Source organism: Macrotis lagotis, chromosome 1 (assembly GCF_037893015.1).
Source record: "Macrotis lagotis isolate mMagLag1 chromosome 1, bilby.v1.9.chrom.fasta, whole genome shotgun sequence".
Lineage (NCBI taxonomy): Eukaryota > Metazoa > Chordata > Mammalia > Peramelemorphia > Peramelidae > Macrotis > Macrotis lagotis.
Window position 1 is genome coordinate 898,840,745 of NC_133658.1, and position 20,468 is coordinate 898,861,212.

At 43.7% G+C, this 20,468-nt stretch overlaps 1 protein-coding gene and 1 long non-coding RNA gene across 4 annotated transcripts in view; one reads left to right on the top strand and one right to left on the bottom strand.

Moving 5' to 3' along the window:
- The window catches only part of TTLL10 (tubulin tyrosine ligase like 10), a 34,877-nt gene extending 15,975 nt beyond the window's left edge, over positions 1–18,902 (bottom strand). The window contains exons 1-4 of one of the 3 annotated variants that reach the window (XM_074218782.1): positions 17,617–18,902; positions 16,000–16,621; positions 2,568–2,730; positions 1,975–2,093 (exon numbers count right to left, since the gene is read on the bottom strand). In XM_074218782.1, the coding sequence (XP_074074883.1) occupies positions 1,975–2,093; positions 2,568–2,730; positions 16,000–16,621; positions 17,617–18,210 (1,498 nt within the window). In that variant the 5' untranslated portion in view covers positions 18,211–18,902. Of the gene's footprint in view, positions 1–1,974; positions 2,094–2,567; positions 2,731–5,858; positions 5,986–15,999; positions 16,622–17,037; positions 17,057–17,616 lie in introns of those variants that run through there. The other 2 variants (XM_074218783.1, XM_074218784.1) reach the window with 2 other exon arrangements.
- On the top strand, positions 17,550–20,219 carry LOC141509328 (uncharacterized). Its single transcript, XR_012474640.1, has 3 exons — positions 17,550–17,777; positions 18,430–18,579; positions 18,651–20,219. It is a non-coding gene; the product is annotated as an uncharacterized LOC141509328 (long non-coding RNA).
- The last annotated feature ends 249 nt before the right edge of the window (positions 20,220–20,468 follow it).

Genomic DNA, 20,468 nt, shown 5'->3' on the forward strand with positions numbered 1-20,468 from the left:
GAATAGTTGAACAAATTGTGGTATATGAATGTGATGGAGTACCATTCTGTAAGAAACTGTGAAGGATGGACTTCAAAAAAGCCTGGAAAGACTTGCATGAACTGATGCCAAGGGAAGTGAGCAGAACTAAGAGAACATTATACATAATAGCAATTGAGTGATGATCAACTATGCTGGACTTGCCATCTCAGCTTGTATAATGATCAAAGACAATTCTTAAAGGACTAGAGATTGAAAATATCATCTGTATCCAGAGAAGAAACTAAGAAGCCTGAATGCAGATCAAAGCTGCTTATATCAATTTTTAAAATTTGTTTTATGTATTATGGACTTTTCCCCTCTCGTGTTCTTCCCCTCCTTTTTGATTTGATTCCCCTTTCAAAACATGATTAATATGGATATGTGTTTGACATAGTTGTACATGTATAACTTATTATTAAATCACTTTCTGTCAGGGAAGGGGGGAAGAGAAGGGAGGGGAAAGGAGAAAAATATAAAACTCAAAATCTTACAAAAATGATCATTGAAAACTATCTTAGCATGTAATTGGAAAATTAAACAATTTTTTAAAAAAGATTATTTGTACATACTATGGAATGTAAGTTCCTTCAAAGCAGGGACTATTTCATTTTTGTTGCCATTATTTCCACACAGCATTAATAAATGTTAGTTGATTGAGTGCCCAGATATGACCTTAACACCACCAATAGAACGTAAGCTCCTAGGGGGCAGAGATGGTTTTATTTTTATCTCAGTATCTTCAGTGCTTAAGACATTCTCTGGCACAGGGTATTTGATTGGTAAATATTTAGTGACTGATCGATTGGCATCTTGATGCCCAGAGTGCTATCTAGTTCCCAAAGGCACCTTTCTGATATGCAGACTGGCACGGCTGCTAGTCTCAACCCTGATGCCTAGATCTCATTCAGAGTCTGTAGCTTCAGGGCTCTAAGATCCTCTTTCAATATATACAGATGACAATCCATCCACCTAGGTTACCCCTATGCTGAAGACTAGGTTTGTATTAACATAAAACAGTCTCTGCCCCAAGGACTTTATGCTCTATTGGGTCTATTAAGTAGGGGGCAGAATATACAGAAAAGGTAGATACATTATAAGCATCCATGGTGGGGGCACAGCTCACTAGGAAAATGAGTGGTATTTCCTGATTTCTATTGGGGTTACAGATTCTTTTGAGTGGGGAAAGGTATAGATCTTTGATACCTAAATTTAAGTCCTAAAAGGTACCCAAAGTTTAGGTCACTTCACCCTGTTCTGGTGATGCTGTCCCTTGGAGAAAGTCCTCTCAATGACAGGGGGCAGTCACTATGGATGGATTGGATTGCTCCCTTGTATCTTTCAAGGTGAACAAGAGATGCCCAAGGGTCTAGGGATTTATATTTGCTTTATTGGATATGGCTTAGTCTGGTGTTCTAAGTCCTCTCTGGGCTTTCAGATTGGCCTGTCCACTGCTATGACATAAGATTTTGGTTGGGATGGGAAATCTCCCATGTTTCCAGATGGAGAAGCAATTATGAGAAGTAGTATGCCTTAGGGCAGCAATCACCAAGGAACCTTATTCTGCTTGGCCCCAGAAGACCCAACCAGCAGTAATGGGTAAAAGAAGCAGTTAATTTAGGTTTCATGTCCTTAAAAACTTTCTAAGAAGGAGAGCTGTCCAGCAATGGAATGGCCTCCCTCTCCCTTTCACTGGAATCCAACTACATGGTTCAGAGGGCCTCAAGCGCATTCTTTTCCCCAGTAGTCTATGCTGGAGAATTATGGAAGTCCCTTCAAGCTCCAAAATTCTGTAATCCTGAACCAGAGGCCCAGTATGTTGGGCCAGTCAACTGATTCCTGTTTTTTGGACATTAATTTCAGATGCTGGTTATCTGTACTGGTTGGGATCAAGCATCCAAAGTGGGAAGCCCTTGTCCCACCCCTGCCCCCTCCCCCTTTTTCTCTGGGCTGCACCTTCTCGAAAGGAGTAATAGGTGTCCCTGCACTTGGTCTCACACCATTTCAGCTTGTAATCCTCCCGACGGTTGTCATGGATTCTCTGCCAGCCTTTGCTCCGACAATAGGAACTGATCCTGCCAGGATAACAAGATTCACTGGACTGTTAACGATGCCTTAATTAGCTCTGGGGCCTCAGGTTCCCCTGAGGAGCTCCTGGGAAGACTGCCTGATACCCAAGGCCTTGCAGCTGGCCCCAAACCTGGGGTGAGGGGGGATGGGAGGAGGAAAACAGCAACTTTTCTTCCCATTTTTAACTAAAAAGTGAGCCAAGTAGCCAGTGGGCCAACAGTTGGACAGTTGAGAAAGGGATGTCAGGTCAGACCAGGCAGTTGTTGGGAAAGGGCAGGACAAAGTGACTAGGGGTAGGTGTCCTGGACATGCACCTCAGTTTTAAGGCTGTCATCACCACCCTGGTGGTGAGACTTGGCTCAGGAAGTCAATTAAGGCAATTAAGTCAAATAAGTCAATTAAGTCCCTCCTCCCCTAGAGGACTGGAGCCTGGTTTCCGCCCCCCCCCCCATTTCCCTTCTTCCAAGGAGTTTGCTTACAGCATGGCCCCATTGGTACCCCCGATGTAGAAAAAGGGGCCCTGTGTGGGAGGCTGCTTCTTCTCTCCCTGGTTGGACTCTTCTGGGGAAGGTGTCTGGTTGACTTGAATCCCTGGGTCTTCAATACTGATCACAGCCTGTGTTTCTTGTTGAGCAGGGGCACCTGCAAAAACATGACCCGATCCTAAGAGATGTCACCCCAGGGATTTACTTCCCCCTCTGTGGAAGAGTCTGGAACCAGAGAGCAGCAAAGGAGCTAATATCCATCCAGAGCTGAAACAAACCCCTGCCCTTTGGAAACAATCAGGGAAAATAGAAGCCTTTATCTCTACTTGACTACAGAGGCCTGGAAAAAGAGAGAACCTTTAGGTCTCAAAGCAAAAGAGGCAACATGGGGAACAAGTGTGGATAAACTTCTTAGAGCAGCATGGATTCTGACCTGGAAAGTACCTCAGAGACCATCTAATACAACCCCCTCACTTTACAAAGAAGGAAATTGAGACCCAGAGAAGGAAATAGTTACCCAGAGTCACACAGGTAGTACACACCAGAGGTGAGATTTGATCTAGAATCTTGGATACAAGAGGTTTTTTTTCCTCTGTATTAAGCACAGGGTCATGAGATTTGAGAATTGAAAGAGTTCTCATGGGAAACTTGTTTACGACAAATTCCTCATTTTCCTCATGGGGAAACTGAGGAGCAGACAAGCAGGTCTTCCCAACATCATGTTGTGGTCAGGCTAGAATTCAGACTCAGGTCCTTTGATGCCAAACCTAGGACTATTTTCATTGTATCATATTCCCTGGAGTATAGCAGTTGGACTCATGCTTTGGGTAGGAGTCAGGCTTTCTGATTTCTGAAGTCCCCTTGGAGTCTGAGATTTGGGAATTCCTCAAGAACTTGGGAACTTCAGGATACACTCCAGTGCAAGAGTATGAACTTAAATATACTTTAATTGTATTTCAATGTAATATGGGTCCTTAATATACCAAACAAGATTGTGAGAAGGAAGCCATAGGCTTCACACACATACACAGAAGAGAGAGAGAGAGAGAGAGAGAGAGAGAGAGAGAGAGAGAGAGAGAGACCTTACTCTTATCTGAGTGCTTGTCACACTAATAGTCCTAGGGAAAGATAGATGATGAGATTTGGATACCTGAAGCAATCTAAGGTTTCTGGAGATCAAAGACAAGGACAATGAAGCCACATAGTTCAAAAGGCCTTCACAGAGGGTATATACTTACACAGAACCTGAAAACAGAACCTCCCAAAAGGGGGAGGTATGGAGGGAGAATTCCAGGCAGAGGGTAGAGCAAGGGTAAGTTGAAAAGAATAGAATAATCCTGGCCCATGAGGAAGGCAGGCAGCAAGTGGGAGAACAAAAGGTTCAGGAGGAATAATAGTGGGGGGGAGCATGGAGTTGACTGTAGAAGGCCTTGAATGTTAGGATGACAGATTTATAGTTTAGGCATGAAGCAATGGGAGTTTTCAGGACATGAGGAGAGCAGAAGCTATATCTAACAAATAGAACCAGAATTGGGGTTATTAAAGGATGGGTGGAGTGAAAGGACCTCAAAATGAGAGTCCATTAGTTCATAGGAATGTCTATAGATGAAGAACTGGAAAGAACCTTGGTTAGAGGCCTTCTAGACTTATTGAACAAGCGAATGAAGGCCAATTTTCAGTCAGTTTGCTCAAGATAATAAATCACAAAGACAGGATTTGAATTCAGGTTCTCCTAGCTCAAGTGTTGGTGTTCTTTTTGGTTGAATGATCAGAACCAAAGTGTGTGTGTCAACTTCTAGGAAGAGTGTCTCGGGATCTGTCCTTGGTCCTGAACTGGTTAACATTTTTGTCAGTGACTTGGGTGTGGTTTTGTCCTATTTGAAGATAATACAAAGTTTGGGGGAATAGTTAACACCCTAAGATACATACAGGACCCCAGATCCATCATCAGCAACACAGGAATGGACTGAATACTGAATCAAGTTAGGAAAAATGGAATTGGTGTGTGGTATGTAAAGGTGAAATTCTGTACTTTTGCTCGATACTTCAAGGGGCATAGGTGGCCAAGTTTTTAACGATAGAGTTCTTTGTGGAAGAATCTCATGCAAATAACTGTGATATGGAAGCCCCCCCCCCCAGATAATGTAAACCAGAGCTAATGCTAGAGGCATATCATTTTTACTTAAAATTAGGAAGATTCTCAATTGTCCTTATGACTTCTGACCAGGTCATTATATTGTGTCCAGCTCTGGGAACCACATTTTAAGGAGGACAGACTTCCCCACTTTTATGTGGAATAATGTCTTCCTAACTTTATGGCTAGATCTTTACCCACAATGGCCTCCCTATGTCTCTGAAGAAAAAAGACACTGTCTCTTTTAAGTAAAGAACTCAATAAACCTATATCTTGGATACCTAAGAATGTCTTGTGTTGCTAACCGAACCCCTAAGTTATACACAGTTCCCTAGGCAAAAGAGCAGAACCCTAAAATGAAAGAGACCCCAGTAGCTGTATATTGCAACTCCTTTCCTGTTAGAGAAACTTTAGCCACTGAGGGAAAGATCATATTAAGTAGTGATCCAGTCAGGAGTCAAACTAATTAATGACATGATTCCAGAACATAAGTTTTCACATTTCTATATGCTTGAGCACTTCTAAACATTGTATTTTCTGGACAATAACCCCTTTGGATGGCATCCCCTCTGATGCTCAGAGTGGGTAGGTAAATGATTTGTCCCATCTTAAGCATCAGTGTTGGTCTGACTCTGGAGCATAGGTACTCTTTCCTAGATCACCCAACTTATGACTGGATCCATTGTCAATGTCCTGAGTGACATTGGGTATAAATACACGTCCCAATCCATTTAAAGCTTAGGAAGTCTTAAGGGAGATGTCTGGGACTAAGCAATTTGACTGTAAGCTCATAGCTATTGTCTATCAGAGGTCTTCCTTCTCTCACTCCAACTGGAAGAGTTTTGATATGGAGGTGGGATGGGGGCTCCAGAACGTGAAGGGCAGAGTAGGGAAGGGAACAGTGCCCTCTACCATTTGCGTCCACATTGCACCCCAACCCCACCGTTCTCATTCTGATTTCTGTGACTTTCCTCCCCGGGGTGACAGACACAATCAAACTCCAGTGTCTCATCCTCCCCTGGTCTGTCCTGATCTCAGAAGACTTTGGAAAGCCTTGGAACTATGCATCTTCTGGCCTAAGTCAGGGTGTCAAATCTGACTTTTTTTACCTCCCAGAGTCACCTTCTTCTCTTGGCTGCTATTGACCTTACCTTCAAGGGGCTTTTTTTCTGAACCCATGAGTGGAAGAGGATGGTGGACAATTACAGTGTGAGACCTATGCTTTCAGTGAACATTCTTCCCTTGTTGATTCTTGGCCTCTGCCCTCTTCCCCTCCCATGGCAGGAAGGGGGAGGTATCTGGTCACAATGTCCATAATGATGTCATTTGTGACTCCTGGGCCAGCTCATGTAAAGTGGAGGGGGAGGGGGAAGGGGTAGCATGTTGCTTAAATGGTTCCCTCCTTAGAGGTGTATAATCTCTCCAAGCCTAAACTCAATAATCCCTTATTTCTTAGCCCCTCTCTCTCTCCTATTAAATGTCTTTTGCCTTCCACCAGGAAACTGGGGAAAGTATAATTACCAGGGCAAAGCCCAGAGCCAGAAGACTGGAAATCATTTAATACAGTAGATCTGTGGAAAGAACCATCATCTCAACATCCCATCACTTAAATCTGGCATCATATATTTCCTGGGAATAGGGGTATCCTCTCCCATCCTTCTCCTAGGCTCTGTCTTCCTGCCACTGAGGCAAATGGCTCCTTCTCCACACACTTCCATGGTAGGGGATGCCAGTGATAGGGGGTTGGTTCTTTCTAAGGTTATCCCTGATGGGGAAAAGGTGGGCCTGGGTCATCCATATCCTTCTACTCCCTACCTCAGAGCTCTCAGAGCTCGCACTGGGGGCCTGCTGAGGTCAGAGCCCTTGGTACATTAGAAAAAGAGGAGAGGAGAGGTGTGAGAATGCCAGACTCTTGCCTCCTATGTCTTTGCAGAGTTGGGGAGGAAACTCTGCTGAGGTCGACTTAAAGAACTCTTTAATTTTTATTTAATTTCAACTTAAAGCTTGTCTATTAAGACTCTATATTTTTGAATGCGTTTTTTTGTTCCATGGAGGTTGGAGACTGAGTGAGTTTGGAAAGTAATATCCATTTAAACTATTCCTAAATGTTTTATGGATTCATATTAATTATGATAATGAGTTCATTCTCACTTTTGATGGGTTTCAGATAGAAAGGGTTTGTGGGAAAAAATCACTAACCTACTATTTCTGTACTACTAGAAATTATATTATTTGTATTTTATTATACTAGATTGAATAATCAGATATTAAATTAAATATATTGATATATTTGAATTTTATGTTTCATGATTTTCAGACTATCTCAGATGGATAAAATGACTGCCTTTTGTAACTGAATAAAAATACCTATCCCATCTTCTGTTGGCTTACTGGAAGCTTCTCTGGGATGCCCCAGGAGCAAACAAGATAAGGACAGCATAGCCCTCATCTCAAATGGCTTTGATCTTGGCCATCCGGATTCTGTACTTTGCAAGCTGTGATGATGATGATGATGATGATGATGATGATGATGATGAATAACTAGCTTTAAAGTTTGCAAAATGCTCTGCATAAGTTAAGTTATTTGATCTGCACAACAACCCTGTGAGTTAAGTGCTATTACCCCCCTCCCCAATGTTCCAGATGAGGAAACTGAGACAAACGAGTTAAGGGATTTCCCAGGGTCACACATCTTGTAAGTGACTGAATCTACTGGATTCCCCAGCTGCCTATGATGAAAATGATGAAGTAATCAGGATCCAGGAAATTGCCATATAACAATTGGGAAGAGATGATCACTCACCAAATTCTGAGGCTTCTTCCTTTGTTGTTGTCCACTTGGTCCAAGGAAGCAGATTTTGGTTCATTGAATGGAAGAAGTTTCCAACAATTAGAGATAGTTACAAGTAAAATGGACTGTCTCAGGAGGTAGTGATGAGATTCTCATGATTGAAAATGGTGAAGCAGAAGTAGGGTTGGGCTCTATCAGGCACACTGTAGCAGGGGATTCCTTCGGGAGATGGGCGGTTAGGATATCTGAGCCCTGACATCTTTTCTATCTCTGAGGTTCTAACATTCTACTCCTCTAGCTGTCATCCTAGTTGAGACCTTCCTCACCTCTCCCCTGGATGACTGCATCTGCCTTTTCATAAGAAGATTTTTCTTGCCTTCATGTCTCTTCTCAAATGAATAATGAACAGCTCTTATTTCCTCATTCTCCAAACCCTGCTCACTCCACACTTCCCTCACTCTTATATACAATCTATAATAGCATCAAGACCCAATGCCCAGAACTTGAGACCTTCCATCTAGTTCCAAGCCACTTCCTCATCTCGCTTCCCAATCCCTCCTTCCTTCCCTCATCATCTTCTCCAGCCAAACATGCTCACTCTACTCACTCCATCTTCATGATTTCACTCAATTGAGATGAAGGAATTTAAAATGCTTTCTGTCCAGTGAACATCCTATAAATATGATTACTGCATTGCATGGAAAGCTAGTCCCTGCCCTCCCACATCAACTGGTCCAATCCAATCCAAAGGCATTTAGTAAGTGACTGGGAGGAGAGGGGAGAAAATTATCCTAAAGAGGTGGAAAGAGCCTTCTATAAGTTTTTAGTTATTTACTGTTGAGCTTTTAGTAAAGGGAGTTTTTCATGAAGAACCCCCAGATATAGCTGGCTAGCTACTTAATAGATGGACAAAGGAGCAGAGAGACAGATTAAAAGATAGCTAGCTAGCTGGATAGCCAGATAGAGTAATCGAGAGAGATAGATTGTCAAAGATAAATAGATCACAATAGATGAATAGGTAGATGGATAGATAGATAGATAGATAGATAGATAGATAGATAGATAGATAGATGATGGATAGATGATGGATGGATGGATGGATGGATGAACAGACAGAAGGGATAAACAGGCAAATAGGTAGGTAGACAGGATAGATGAAAGACATTAGCTAGGTAGATTTATAGGTAGAAGGACAGATGGAAGGATAGAGAGTTAGAGAAATGGACAGACAAATAGCCAGACCAAAGGATGGACAGAGAGAGAAACACGAATAGACATAGATTACATCAATAGATAAATGCTATTGATATTATTGATGCTATATTGATAAGACATGCAGATGAACTGATGGACAGATGGATGAATGGAGGGATAGAGGCTTGGACGGATAGACCAACAGAAAGATAAGTAAATAAGACACTAAACATTAGGTATATATTAGGTGCCATACTGAATTCTGGAGATAAGTAGGCAAACCCAAGCTGCTGACCTCAAGGAGTATACTTTTGAGTAGGAGAAGACAACCTCTAAAGACAGGTGGGGTTATGGAGGGGATGGTTTGAAACTGGTAGCAAAGAAGTGTGAGGCAGAGAGGTAGAGGCTTAGTTCCCTGCAATCCCTCAGAATTGAGTGGGAAGGAGGTGAAGATAAAGTCTTTTAAAACCAACTTTTGACAGGTTCCACCCACTCTCCTGACATTTTCTCCGTCTCTATGTGAGCTAATTTCTACCTTTGTCAATCATGAATTAACAATGATCACATTTGACTTGCAAACGTCAGATTAGGTTCTTGTGTTCATGTTCCAAATTTGCTTAGGCTTTCCTTCATACTCGACTTTTCTTCTCCTTGGACAAAGTTTTTGCCTGTTGCCTTTGCCAAACTGACCATCACTTGCCATAACTAGTTAGTGGTATTTTATCAGTAAATACTAATTTCCATCACCTGAACATTATCTTCCGGTCGAGCATGTTGTCCCTCTATTTATTTGTTATCCAACTCTGTAGGAAAGTTCAATATTTTTATTATTACTATTGTGAGAAGTTCAAGATATTTAGGATTAATATTCCAGGGAGTGTTCAGAGGAAAGCAACTGCATGGGTCTTGGGATATTTCAGATGAGGCATCATTAAAGAACCCGGGAACATTTAACCCAGAAAAGAGAAACCTTGGGATGGGAGAAGGGGGTTTATGGTGACTATCTTCAAGTATCTGAAGAAATATCACCCAGAAGGTGGTTTACCCTCAATCTCTCTGGTCTCAGAGGGAAGATCTAGGAGATATGAGTAGAAGGTGCAAATTACGCAAATGTATTAAAAAAAAACTTTTTAACAAAGATCAAAATCCCAAAGTGGAACATACAGCCTTAAGAGGAATTGGTAGGTTCCCCCTCACCAGAGATCTTTAAACAGACTGGACCATTATATGTTGGGTATGACATGGTGGGGATTCCTTAGATGGCCAATGAGGTCCCTTCCAAACTATATGACCAATCCTGAAAGACTCAGTCAGTATGATCCATTCAATGATCTATCAAAACTAAAGAACCCATCATGAAAAACATTATTTACCTCCAGAGAGAACCAATGGCCTCAGAGTCCATGAAGATTGATATATACATATAGATAGATATGGATACATACATAGACATATAACTAAAGATATAAAGTCTATAGATAAATGTATATATGTAACACACATTGTGTATGTTATGTCTATCTATCTATCTATCTATCTATCTATCTATCTATATGTGTGTGTGTGTGTGTGTGTGTGTGTAGAAGTAGGTATGTGTGTATAAATGTGTATATCTAAGATCTAAGAAAAAATTCCATTGCCCTATCTGACTGATGGCCAACCTTCTTATGATATTAGCTATGTTTGCTGGCTCTCCTATAAAAGACACATAAAAACCTCTCCAGCTTAGTTGGCCCTTCATGGTAGGAGCAACATCTACCAAAGTCCTGGCTATGAAGGTGGCAGGAGTAACATCTACCAAATTCCCCACTATGAAGGTAAGTTTAGTTTTCCCCTAAAAGACAACAAAACCACTTTGAAGACCTGGTTGATTAGGATGACTAAGACTCGGAGCACTGCTATAGTTTCTTTTTTTTCCCTTAGGTTTTTTTTTACAAGGCAATGGGGTTAAGTGGCTTGGCCAAGGCCACACAGCTAGGTCATTATTAAGTGTCTGAAGCCAGATTTGAACTCAGGTACTCCTGACTCCAGGGTCGGTGCTCTATCCGCTGCACCATCTAGCAGCCCCCATAGTTTCTTGATTGTCTGAGTATAAATCAATTGATGCCTGAGGAATAGGAAGTCATTGGGGTGGAGGGTTCAAGGCCTGCAGACTGGATACACACCACCACAATAAATGTAGAACCAGGAGAGCTACTCACTGAACCAATATTGTCTTCTTGCTGAACATCCTTTCCTTGCCACTATGAGCAGCTCATTTCATTATGATCCCAAGCCTGAACCATTGGACTAGTCTAAGGCAGGCCTGGCCTAGAATGTTCTTTTGTATCAATATGACCTGGGGGAATCAGGATCAGCCAGGTCATATTGTGGGTTCTGTTGCTTGTCCTTTGTTTTTTGTTTTGTTTTTTTGTCCTTTGTTTTTGAAGAGGACCATGACATCTGGATCCATCTGGGTCCAGTGTCCAGATATGGATCAAGCCAAGTGGAGATGGCCCTGGATTCAGGGGAGACCTGAGCTTTTTGATTAGGCTGTGATGAGGCACTGAAGGAGGGGATGAATCTTTGATTTAGCGCCTCTCCTATCTAAAATAATACAACCACAGCATTTTCAGGGGGGTTGGGGAAGAGATCAGACTGAGCTAACTAAGCTAGTTCAAAGGGCAGGGCTAAGTACAGGGATGGACAAGGGCTGAGCACAAGAAAGGCAAGATTGAGCCCAGGAATAGGACAAGACTGGCCAAAGGTTGGATCAAATAGGATTGATCTTCATTTCTGTGTTAATGCGTTGGTGACAGAAAGAGGATACTTTCCATGTATGTGGATGCACCCTATGGCTCTGCTACACTAAATAAATGACTGAGAAGACCTCCTTTCCCCCATCTGCACACATGCAGCTTGGGAACTGTTCACCCACATGAGTAGAGAGTTGTAGCCTTCCTTCTATGACAATGAAAATAGTAATCAAGATGATCTAGATTCAAATTCTGCTTCACTTATTTACTTGCTGTGTGACCCTGGGAAGATGATGTAACTTTTCTGAACTTCAGTTCCCTCATATGTAAGATGGTAGGTGGAGGACCTAATGGCCTCAAAAGCAGCTTGTAGGCCGAACTCTATGATCTGAGGATCTACTGATCCTCCAGAAAGATTTTGACTGCAGATACCTGATGTTGCTCATGCACACAGAGCCCATATTGTATATCCAATGCTCATTGGCTCCCCATCGCTATCAGCATGAACCCTTCCTCTTGGCCTCTGAGTCCCACACTATCCAGCTCCAGTCTGGCTTTCTGGTCATATCTCCAAATTGTCTTTCCTGTGCACCCCAGGTCCAAACTCAGATTTCCATCTTCCACCTCCCCCTCTTTGTACAGGCTCTGCTCCTTGTCTGAAATGCCCTCCTTCCTTAGCACTCCTCTCTCCCTGATGGAATGGAAGCTCCTTGAGGAAAGGGACTCTTTGGACACACAGAGGAACAACTTGGTACATGCTGTTTATTAACTGGACTTGATTGATGGATTGGAGCTCCTGGTTAAGGCAAGGCTTAGCTGTGAATCATCTTCTACAAGAAGTCTCTCCTGATCCCTTCAGGAGGCCTTCTTAAATTTGAGTGTGGTCACATGCACATAGGTCTCTATAGGTATGTACACTTTATATTGACACAAATGCATAACCACAGGCACACATCTATTTATACAGCACACATGAACCTGCATGTATATTTATATCCCTCACGTAGGCACACCAATGTGTATTTATACATCTTATACATGCATGTACAAATGAATGAGAAGACCTCATACATTCATGTATGTATTTGTACACTACATATGTATATCTATGTGTATGTCAATACACTCTACATATGTGTGCCTGTATTTTATACTACATATAGAATACTTGTGTGATCATTTGTACTCTACACAGTACATTCATGTATGTTTATTTAAACAAAACATAGGTAAATGCATGTATACCTCTGTCCTACATGCATATATGGTCCCTATGTATATGCAGGTATAATGTATTTACACAGCACATAGGTACCTGCTCACCTACATATGAGCGTATAATATATATATCACTGAGGTGCACAAAGATGCTGTGCATATGTGAATGCAAACATGAATTTATGTGCATGCCTAAGGACATATGCATATAAACACATGTGCATGCATAGACAAATACAATCTACAAGTCATACAGCTGTGTGAATATATATTTATTGTGTTTTACACAAGCTTCTTGTATACACACAAATCTAAAACACATGTATAAAACAATGTTCATTCACATGAATGTTTGTGTGTGATGATGTGTACACATGAAGCTTTGCAGCATACAGATGTACACAGGCATGTAAGCAATGTGCACCTACATATAGTATGCATTTACACACATATAGCATACAATTGGCTACCTATACATAGACACCACATATGTGGGTACAACATACAACTGCACACCTGCACACATACTCAACACAGACATATACATCATACCATTTATTCACACACATACATACATGTGCCAGCATACTATATTGTATTACAATACAATTAACAGTGGACCATATTGTGTCTACATGCTGCACCTGTGTTCTCAGTTTGTATAAAAGTTACGTGTACATAATAACATAATACTCACACATGTGTGGGCATGCTTGCACACACACACCACATGTCATCATTGTGTGCAATGCACTGGCATGTGCAGGCATAATACACAGATTGACATGATGCATACACACACACACACACACAATGCACCCAAGATACCTATGCAATGCACACACACAGAATGTACATAGACAAAAATAGACTATAGACACACCTGTGCATACAAGATGTGCACATATGTGCATTATAGTACAATGCATACATGTTCAGATATGCATCCATGAACATGCATGTCCACAAACACATGGTTCTTTTGTAAGTCTTAAGTCCCCCAAGATTTAAGTGACTTGTCCAAGGTCTGCCAGTCAATCCTTGTCAGAGGCAGACCCTGGGGCTTCCTGACTGCCATCTCCCCCCTGGACCCTTGTTGCCTCTCCCTCAGAACTTCTTTATTCATGAGTTATTAATGCCCTTTTCCTCATCTCCTCCATGAATAGAAGATCCTTCCTACCAAGGACAGATCTGCTATTGTCTCTGCATCCTTGGTGCTCGTGCATTATAAGTGTTTAATAAATGCTTATCGACTTGGATTTTTTTTTGCTAGGCAGTGGGGTTAAGTGGCTTGCCCAAGGCCACACAGCTAGGTAATTATTAAATGTCTGAGACCGAATTTGAACCCAGGTACTCCTGACTCCAGGGCCGGCGCTTTATCCACTTCGCCACCTAGCCGCCCTTTCAACTTGGATTTTTTAAAAAAGTATCCTAAACAATCCCCAACAGCCTCCTCCTCCAATCACCAGTCATGCACTCCCCTCACACACATGCGTGCACACACACACACACACACACACACATGCATGTACTGCCCTTAGTCAAAAGCAGTGTCTCCGTAAAATCAAAGAGAACTGGCCCCCTCCATTGATGACTCACACTTCCCATACAAAAGTTCCCATTTTCTCACCCATTTCTCAGGTCACCATATACAGTCCCCCATATTAGTCTTACACTATTCCACTCAGTTGCATCATGTTTGAACTCTTAGAATGCCCCCCCATTTTGAGGTCCTAAGCAGGTCAGCCACAGGGGCTTCTGGTAGTACCTTGCAAAGAGAGCCAGTCCCCCATGAGGCAAATGCCAGGTGAGACAGTCCCCCAGAGGGTCCCAACCTGGGAAGAATGAAGTAGTGAGAAGGGCAGGGCGATGCTAAGATGGGAGGTTGAGAGGGACCTGAAAAGACCTGAAAGCTGTCTTCCACCCCTCTCAAGAGTCCTGGAGGTTACTGTGACTATATTTAGACACAAAATCCTGAATCTGGATTCTGGCTTTGTGTGATCACAGGCAACTCATGTCCCTTCTGTTTCTTAGACAGGAAGAAGCCCCTATTTATTAAGCCCCTACCTCTATGCCAACCTCTGTCCTAAGCTCCTTACAAATAATTCATTTAATCCTCACAGTAACCTGAGAGGTAGGTGTCATTATCCCCATTTTGTAGTTGAGGAAACTGAGAAAGACCAAAGTTGACTTTCCCAGGGCTTCTAGAGCTAGGATAGGTCTAAGGCTGGATTTGAACTTGTTTTCCTCTCACCAAGATGATTCTTAAATATTCTCGAAGATCTCTTTGAAGGGGTGGCTAGGTGGCACAGTGGATAGAGCACTGGCCCTGGAGTCAGGAGGACCTGAGTTCAAATCCTTCCTCAGACACTTAATAATAACCTAGCTGTGTGGCCTTGGGCAAGCCACTTAACCCCATTGCCTTGCAAAATAAAAAAAGACCTAAAAAAAAAAGATCTCATTGAGCTTGAAAATCCTAGGGTTTTTCTTCACTAAGGAATAAAACAGCAACTTGCATCTTAGAGAGGTGTAACAGTCAGGAGGTTTGCTGTCTTGCTGTTTAAAGCCAGTTAGAATAAGGGAAAGAACTTTAAAAAAAATTTGAGGGAAAGGGACGGAGCTGAGGAGGTGACCAGGGGGTACGGATTGGGCCAGGGCGAATGGGAAAGTCACAGTAGCCACATTTGCTTTGAGATAGCTGGAGTATATAGAAGAGATGGGCAGGGAGGATTGTTGAATAGAACAATAGAGAGAGAGGAGGCAGTGAAGTTCCTTAAATTGGTCCTGGGATCATCTCTCATGCTCATCTCAGAGACCAGTTGGGAAGAAACTCCAGAGGCTGGTGTGGGGAGGTTTAACCATCTGTGCCCATCACTCATTCCTGACCAAGTAAACTTTAACTATAAAAGATCTCTCAGACCATGGTCTCCAAATACTATGTGTATATATATATATATATATATATATATATATATATATATATATATATATATATATTTCCTAGCTTTGTAACTCTGGGGCAACTCATTTAACCTCTCTGTGCCTCAGTTTCCTCATCTGTAAATTCATACCAGCACCTCCCTCTCAGGGTTAGTGTGAGGACAAAATGAGATATTTGAAAAGAAGTTTGCAAACCTTAAAATGCTGTATAAATTTTAGCTATTTTCATTATTGTCATCATCATCATCATCATCATTATCAATATAGGAGAATGGAGGGCTGCAGAAGAATTCAGACCTTCTCACTTTCTGTGTCCCCATCCCCGCTCCCAACCCAACACAGAGCCCAGTCTGTCCTTAGCTGACCTGGACCTGGATGAGGAGGTTGCCCTTGGATTGGAACTGGAAAATTCACCTGTTTCATGGAAGTTGGGCCGCATCTTTATCCCCCGCCGTCTGGATTGTGTTCGAGTTGAAACTCTACTTGCCCGGGATCTCTTGATGGTGGCGGGGCCCACCTTGCTAATGGTTTTGGCAGTCCCCTGGACCTCCGAGGATGGAGATTTTACAGTGTTGCTATTTCCACCCCCAGTTGCGCTGGGTTGAGCCCGACCTAGACGCAATCGGTTGGGTTTGGGCTGAGATTTGCTTGCTTTCTTTGGTCTAGAGTCACTTTTAGTCACTTTCAAGTCGTCCGTGTTAAGGACACGCTCCTCGGGTTCCCACTGAAAGGACATGCTCTCTATAAAGGGTCTTTTTTCATTCCAGGCCATGCCTTTTAAAATTTCTTCATTTTCATTGAGCCCTGAAGTCCAAAACAGACTTCTAGGTGGGCAGTTGAGCTCAACAAATGAATTATTGGAGGGAGGAAGGGTCACTTCTTCATGTCTTAACTGCATCCTGGTGGGCCAATGGCCTGTTCCCCAGTGACCAGTAGTACTCTCTGAAAAGTAACTCCACTGCCGAGGGATTTGACAGGACAAAGTGATCTCACCAGGGAAGATCTTGGACTGATTCCCATGGAGACTGGGCAGAGCCTGGAGAGAGGAGAGAGGAGAAATCTATCTGATGCTTGATGGGGTCCAAAGCTCCTACTCCAGCTCCCTGCTCCCCAGCTCTGCTGAAACACAAAGCATCAAATGGGAAAATCTAACAAGTATGATGGAAACCTAGCAGCATCAGCTATTATTATGACTAGGATGTTTCTTCTGATGGATTCACAGTGACGTTAGGATATTCCAGACTGGCCAGGGAAAGATGGGGCTCTTTCAGTAAGTTCCAGATGATTGATTCTAAAGGGTTAGAAACAACCTAAAGACCTTTGAGTACCACTCTCCCTTTCATTTTATAGGTAAGGAAACTGAAGCCTAGAAATGTTCCTAGAATTATAGATAGAGAAGTAAAAGGGACCTCCCTAAAGCCCTCATTTTACAGATGAGGAAACAGAGGTTACCCAGGTAAGAAAGAAAGCATTTGGAGCCAAGTCTGTCAGGCCTGAGTCTTGGGCCAAGCGAGGTCTAAGTCTAAGCTTTTCCAAAGCATATGGATTGGATGAAGGCGGAGTTTGGGATGATCCTTTGGGTTTCTAAGAATCAAAGTTTCTTCTGAATATCTAGACCCCACAGTGCTCCAACTCAATCAAGGTGCCCTGCCCCTAGATTGGGGACATAAGACCTGACCTGACCCTGGAGCTGGCCCTGGACTGGGCAGGTGAGGTAGCATGGGACAGAATCAGGTGGGCTAGGGATCTAGCGGTGGGGGAGAAGAGGGAATTTTGTGAAGGGCTGATATCTACAAGAAGCAGCATGCTTGGGGTGGAAAAGCTACTGACAGGAGGGGCTGTTGAGCCTAGGGCTAAGCCCCCACCCCCTCACAAATGCCCCACCCCCACCCCCAGCCAGGAAGCCGATTGGCTGGCTGAGCTGTGGAGCCAGTCTCTGGGCCAGAGGCAAGGGGGAACCTGCAGAGACCACTAAGATTGGAGAAGATTGGAACCCTGGGGTGGGGAGGCTCAGTTCTAAACAAGACTCACCTGAGATGTTGTTCCAGAAGTGGAAAATGATGGTTTAATGATAGGAGAGCTAAGAGGAGGTGAGGGACATTTGGAAGGTCTGGTAACTCTGGCCGATGGTGAAGGTTGAATTTGGAGCCAAGAAAGAGCAGGATACTCTTGGATCGTGCCATCCCCAGCAGGTAATGGGGAATTTCTGGAGAACCTCCGCAGAGCAGGGATGGGGGGAAGAGTATCAAGGTGTAGACTGGGGTGGTCCCCTCTCTCCCCAGTGGAGGCCTTCAGGGGGCGGGATGATCCACTCAAGTTGTCACTCTTTCTTGTTGACTTGTCCTGGGGAGAAGACCAGCGGCGGACCACTGAGGCAAGAACTCGCAGGTGTTCTTGTGGTTCTGGAGAGTTAGAGAATTTGGGAACAGAAAGGGGTGGCACATGGAGGCCCACTGGGGCCTGAAAATCCCACCAGTCCAGGGGTGGTGGGATCCCCTGAGGGGAAGGACGATCTCCACTCTTGACTCTTTGCTGGGATGAAAGGTGAGGAAGAACAGCAGTTGGCTGGGACCCAGAGCCTGCCCCTTGGGGTGGGGCAGGCAAGCTTCTGGGGAGAGAGGTCATAATGGCTTCTGGTCTGCGGAAGCAGGTAGGGCCTCCACTTTTCAAGCTTCATGAAAATGGACAAAATGGTGCATTTTCTTCTGAGGAGCTCACATTTCCAGGAAAGACAGTTTGTACATGGATGGTCTTTTTATGTTTAACACGATCTACTTTCAAGTCATGGGACCTCAGAGGTGGAAGGGACCTTAAGAGGTCATCTCATTTGTTCTGACTTCCCAGCCAAGGCGGACAGACATCCCCTGCATAGACACACCTGGATTGGTCAGGATCTAGCCTTCTACCTGGACACTTCTAAGGATGGGCAGAGCTACTGTTTGATTCCTCCTGACCTCCTGAGGCAACACATTCTATGGATGGATAGCTCTGATGGTAAGTCAGTTCTTCTTTATGTCAAATGGGACCCTGATCCTCTATAACTTCTACCCATTCATTCCCCTTAGGTCCTTAGGGACCAAGGAGAACAAAGGTGAATCTGAAGCCAAGCCTTCATAGGACTGATAAGTCCCTGTCTACGTGTTCCTGCCCGTGACAGCTTATCCAACGCTTCTGGGTCTCAATCATGTTCCCCTCCTGCTGCACTCTCCACAGTCTCTAGCCGCCTCACCAACCTGGTTCTCTGTCCAAGGTTAGGATCCTCAATGCCTCTGCTAATATGTCACTAGACCCAGCCCTCCTGATGGAGTCTGCACAGGTTGCAGGTCTTTGGGACACAATGCCTCTGCCTGTATTTCCCAGGTTTTGTTTCATATTCAAATGTGACATAATACATGGAGGGGCTGGCCCTGGAGTCAGGAGACTTCAGTTGCAAGCCCAGCCTCTGACCTGAAGACTGGGTGACTCTGGAGCTAATCACATGCTGTCTCTGTGGCCCCAGGCAGATATCTAGAGGTATCAGCTGTATAGAAGGTGGCAACTTACCCTGGAAGAGAAAGTTCTCACCACCTCCCAGGAGTTCAGTGATATAGATGTCAACAGGTTCTGTCCCCAAACCCCCAAATCTGTTCCACTATATGTATGAACAGGACACTTCACTCAGTTTCCTCTTTTGTAAAATGAGGGAGTTAGTCCAGATAGTCACAAAGGTCCCTTTTATTTTCAGAGCCTCTGACCAGCTGAGAGAACATTCTCTTCTGAACAGCAAACAGTAGCTCAGAATTCTCGATAAGCTTATTTCTAGGATCTAAGAAAGCAGAACTTGTCAAGATTCTCTTCCTTCTCCCTGTCCTGACATCTCACTTAAATGTCTCATCATCCCTGTGTTACATCAGGACCACCTAGTTCTTCCATTTCTATCCTCCTCATGACTACCCCCCCCATCCTGAATTGGAAATGCCCCTTCTACTGGCTAGCTAGAAGGAGGAGCTGGGTCAGAGCCCAGGGTGGGGTATGGGGATGCTAACCTTCTTCTGGAGGCTCTACTGCCCATGTAGAAAGCAATTCAGCAGGGACCGATGCCCCTCCCCACCCAGGTTCCTTCAGCTGGCAGCTGGCAGGGCTTGCTAAAGGCTGGTGTCAAGATCCAGAGACCTGCCCTTCCTGTCTGAGAGCCAAAAGACACCGGCTACTCTCTGCTGAGTTGATTTTTCTGAGATAGATGTCTTCACTGGAGTTGAAATCAGGAGCTTGAAACCACCAGCAGCCATGGCACAGGGTCCCTGTGCTTGCCTAGCAGAGTTTAGAGAAAACCCTCTGCTGGGTAAACAGCAAGTGGTAGCCTAGCAACAGTGCCAGTCGCCATTGACAGCTACAGAGAGGCCAAACATTCCCATGGTGGCCAGATGTGGGTGGTTACATACTTGGAAAAGAGCGAAGGACCACCATGGTCAGCAAATCCAATCTTGGTATGTATAAAGATGTGTGTGAGGAACCAGAAACCTGACTCTGGGAGACCTTAAAAGGTACCTCAGCTCTACAGATGCTGGCATTCCCCTGCCTGTTCAGTATTTGAAATCTCTTTTTCATGGAATCATCTTTTTAAAAAAAGAATTTTGAACAGAGCATGACCACCAGATGGGAAGTCTTTTTTCTCTTCATGCCCCAACTCCTGCAAGCGCCGGAAACTCTGAAGTCCTCCCCTATTCCCTAGTGCCCAGAACTTGAAAGATTTGGACAAATCAATGCAATGGAAAACCCAGGTCATTATGGGCTCTAGCCAGTTATCTACCCTAGAAGAAAAGGATGGTAGGTGATTAGGAAAATGAACATTCCAGGGAGAAGAGCAGTGACAATAGATGTTCTTTTAAAAAAGATTTGGGGGT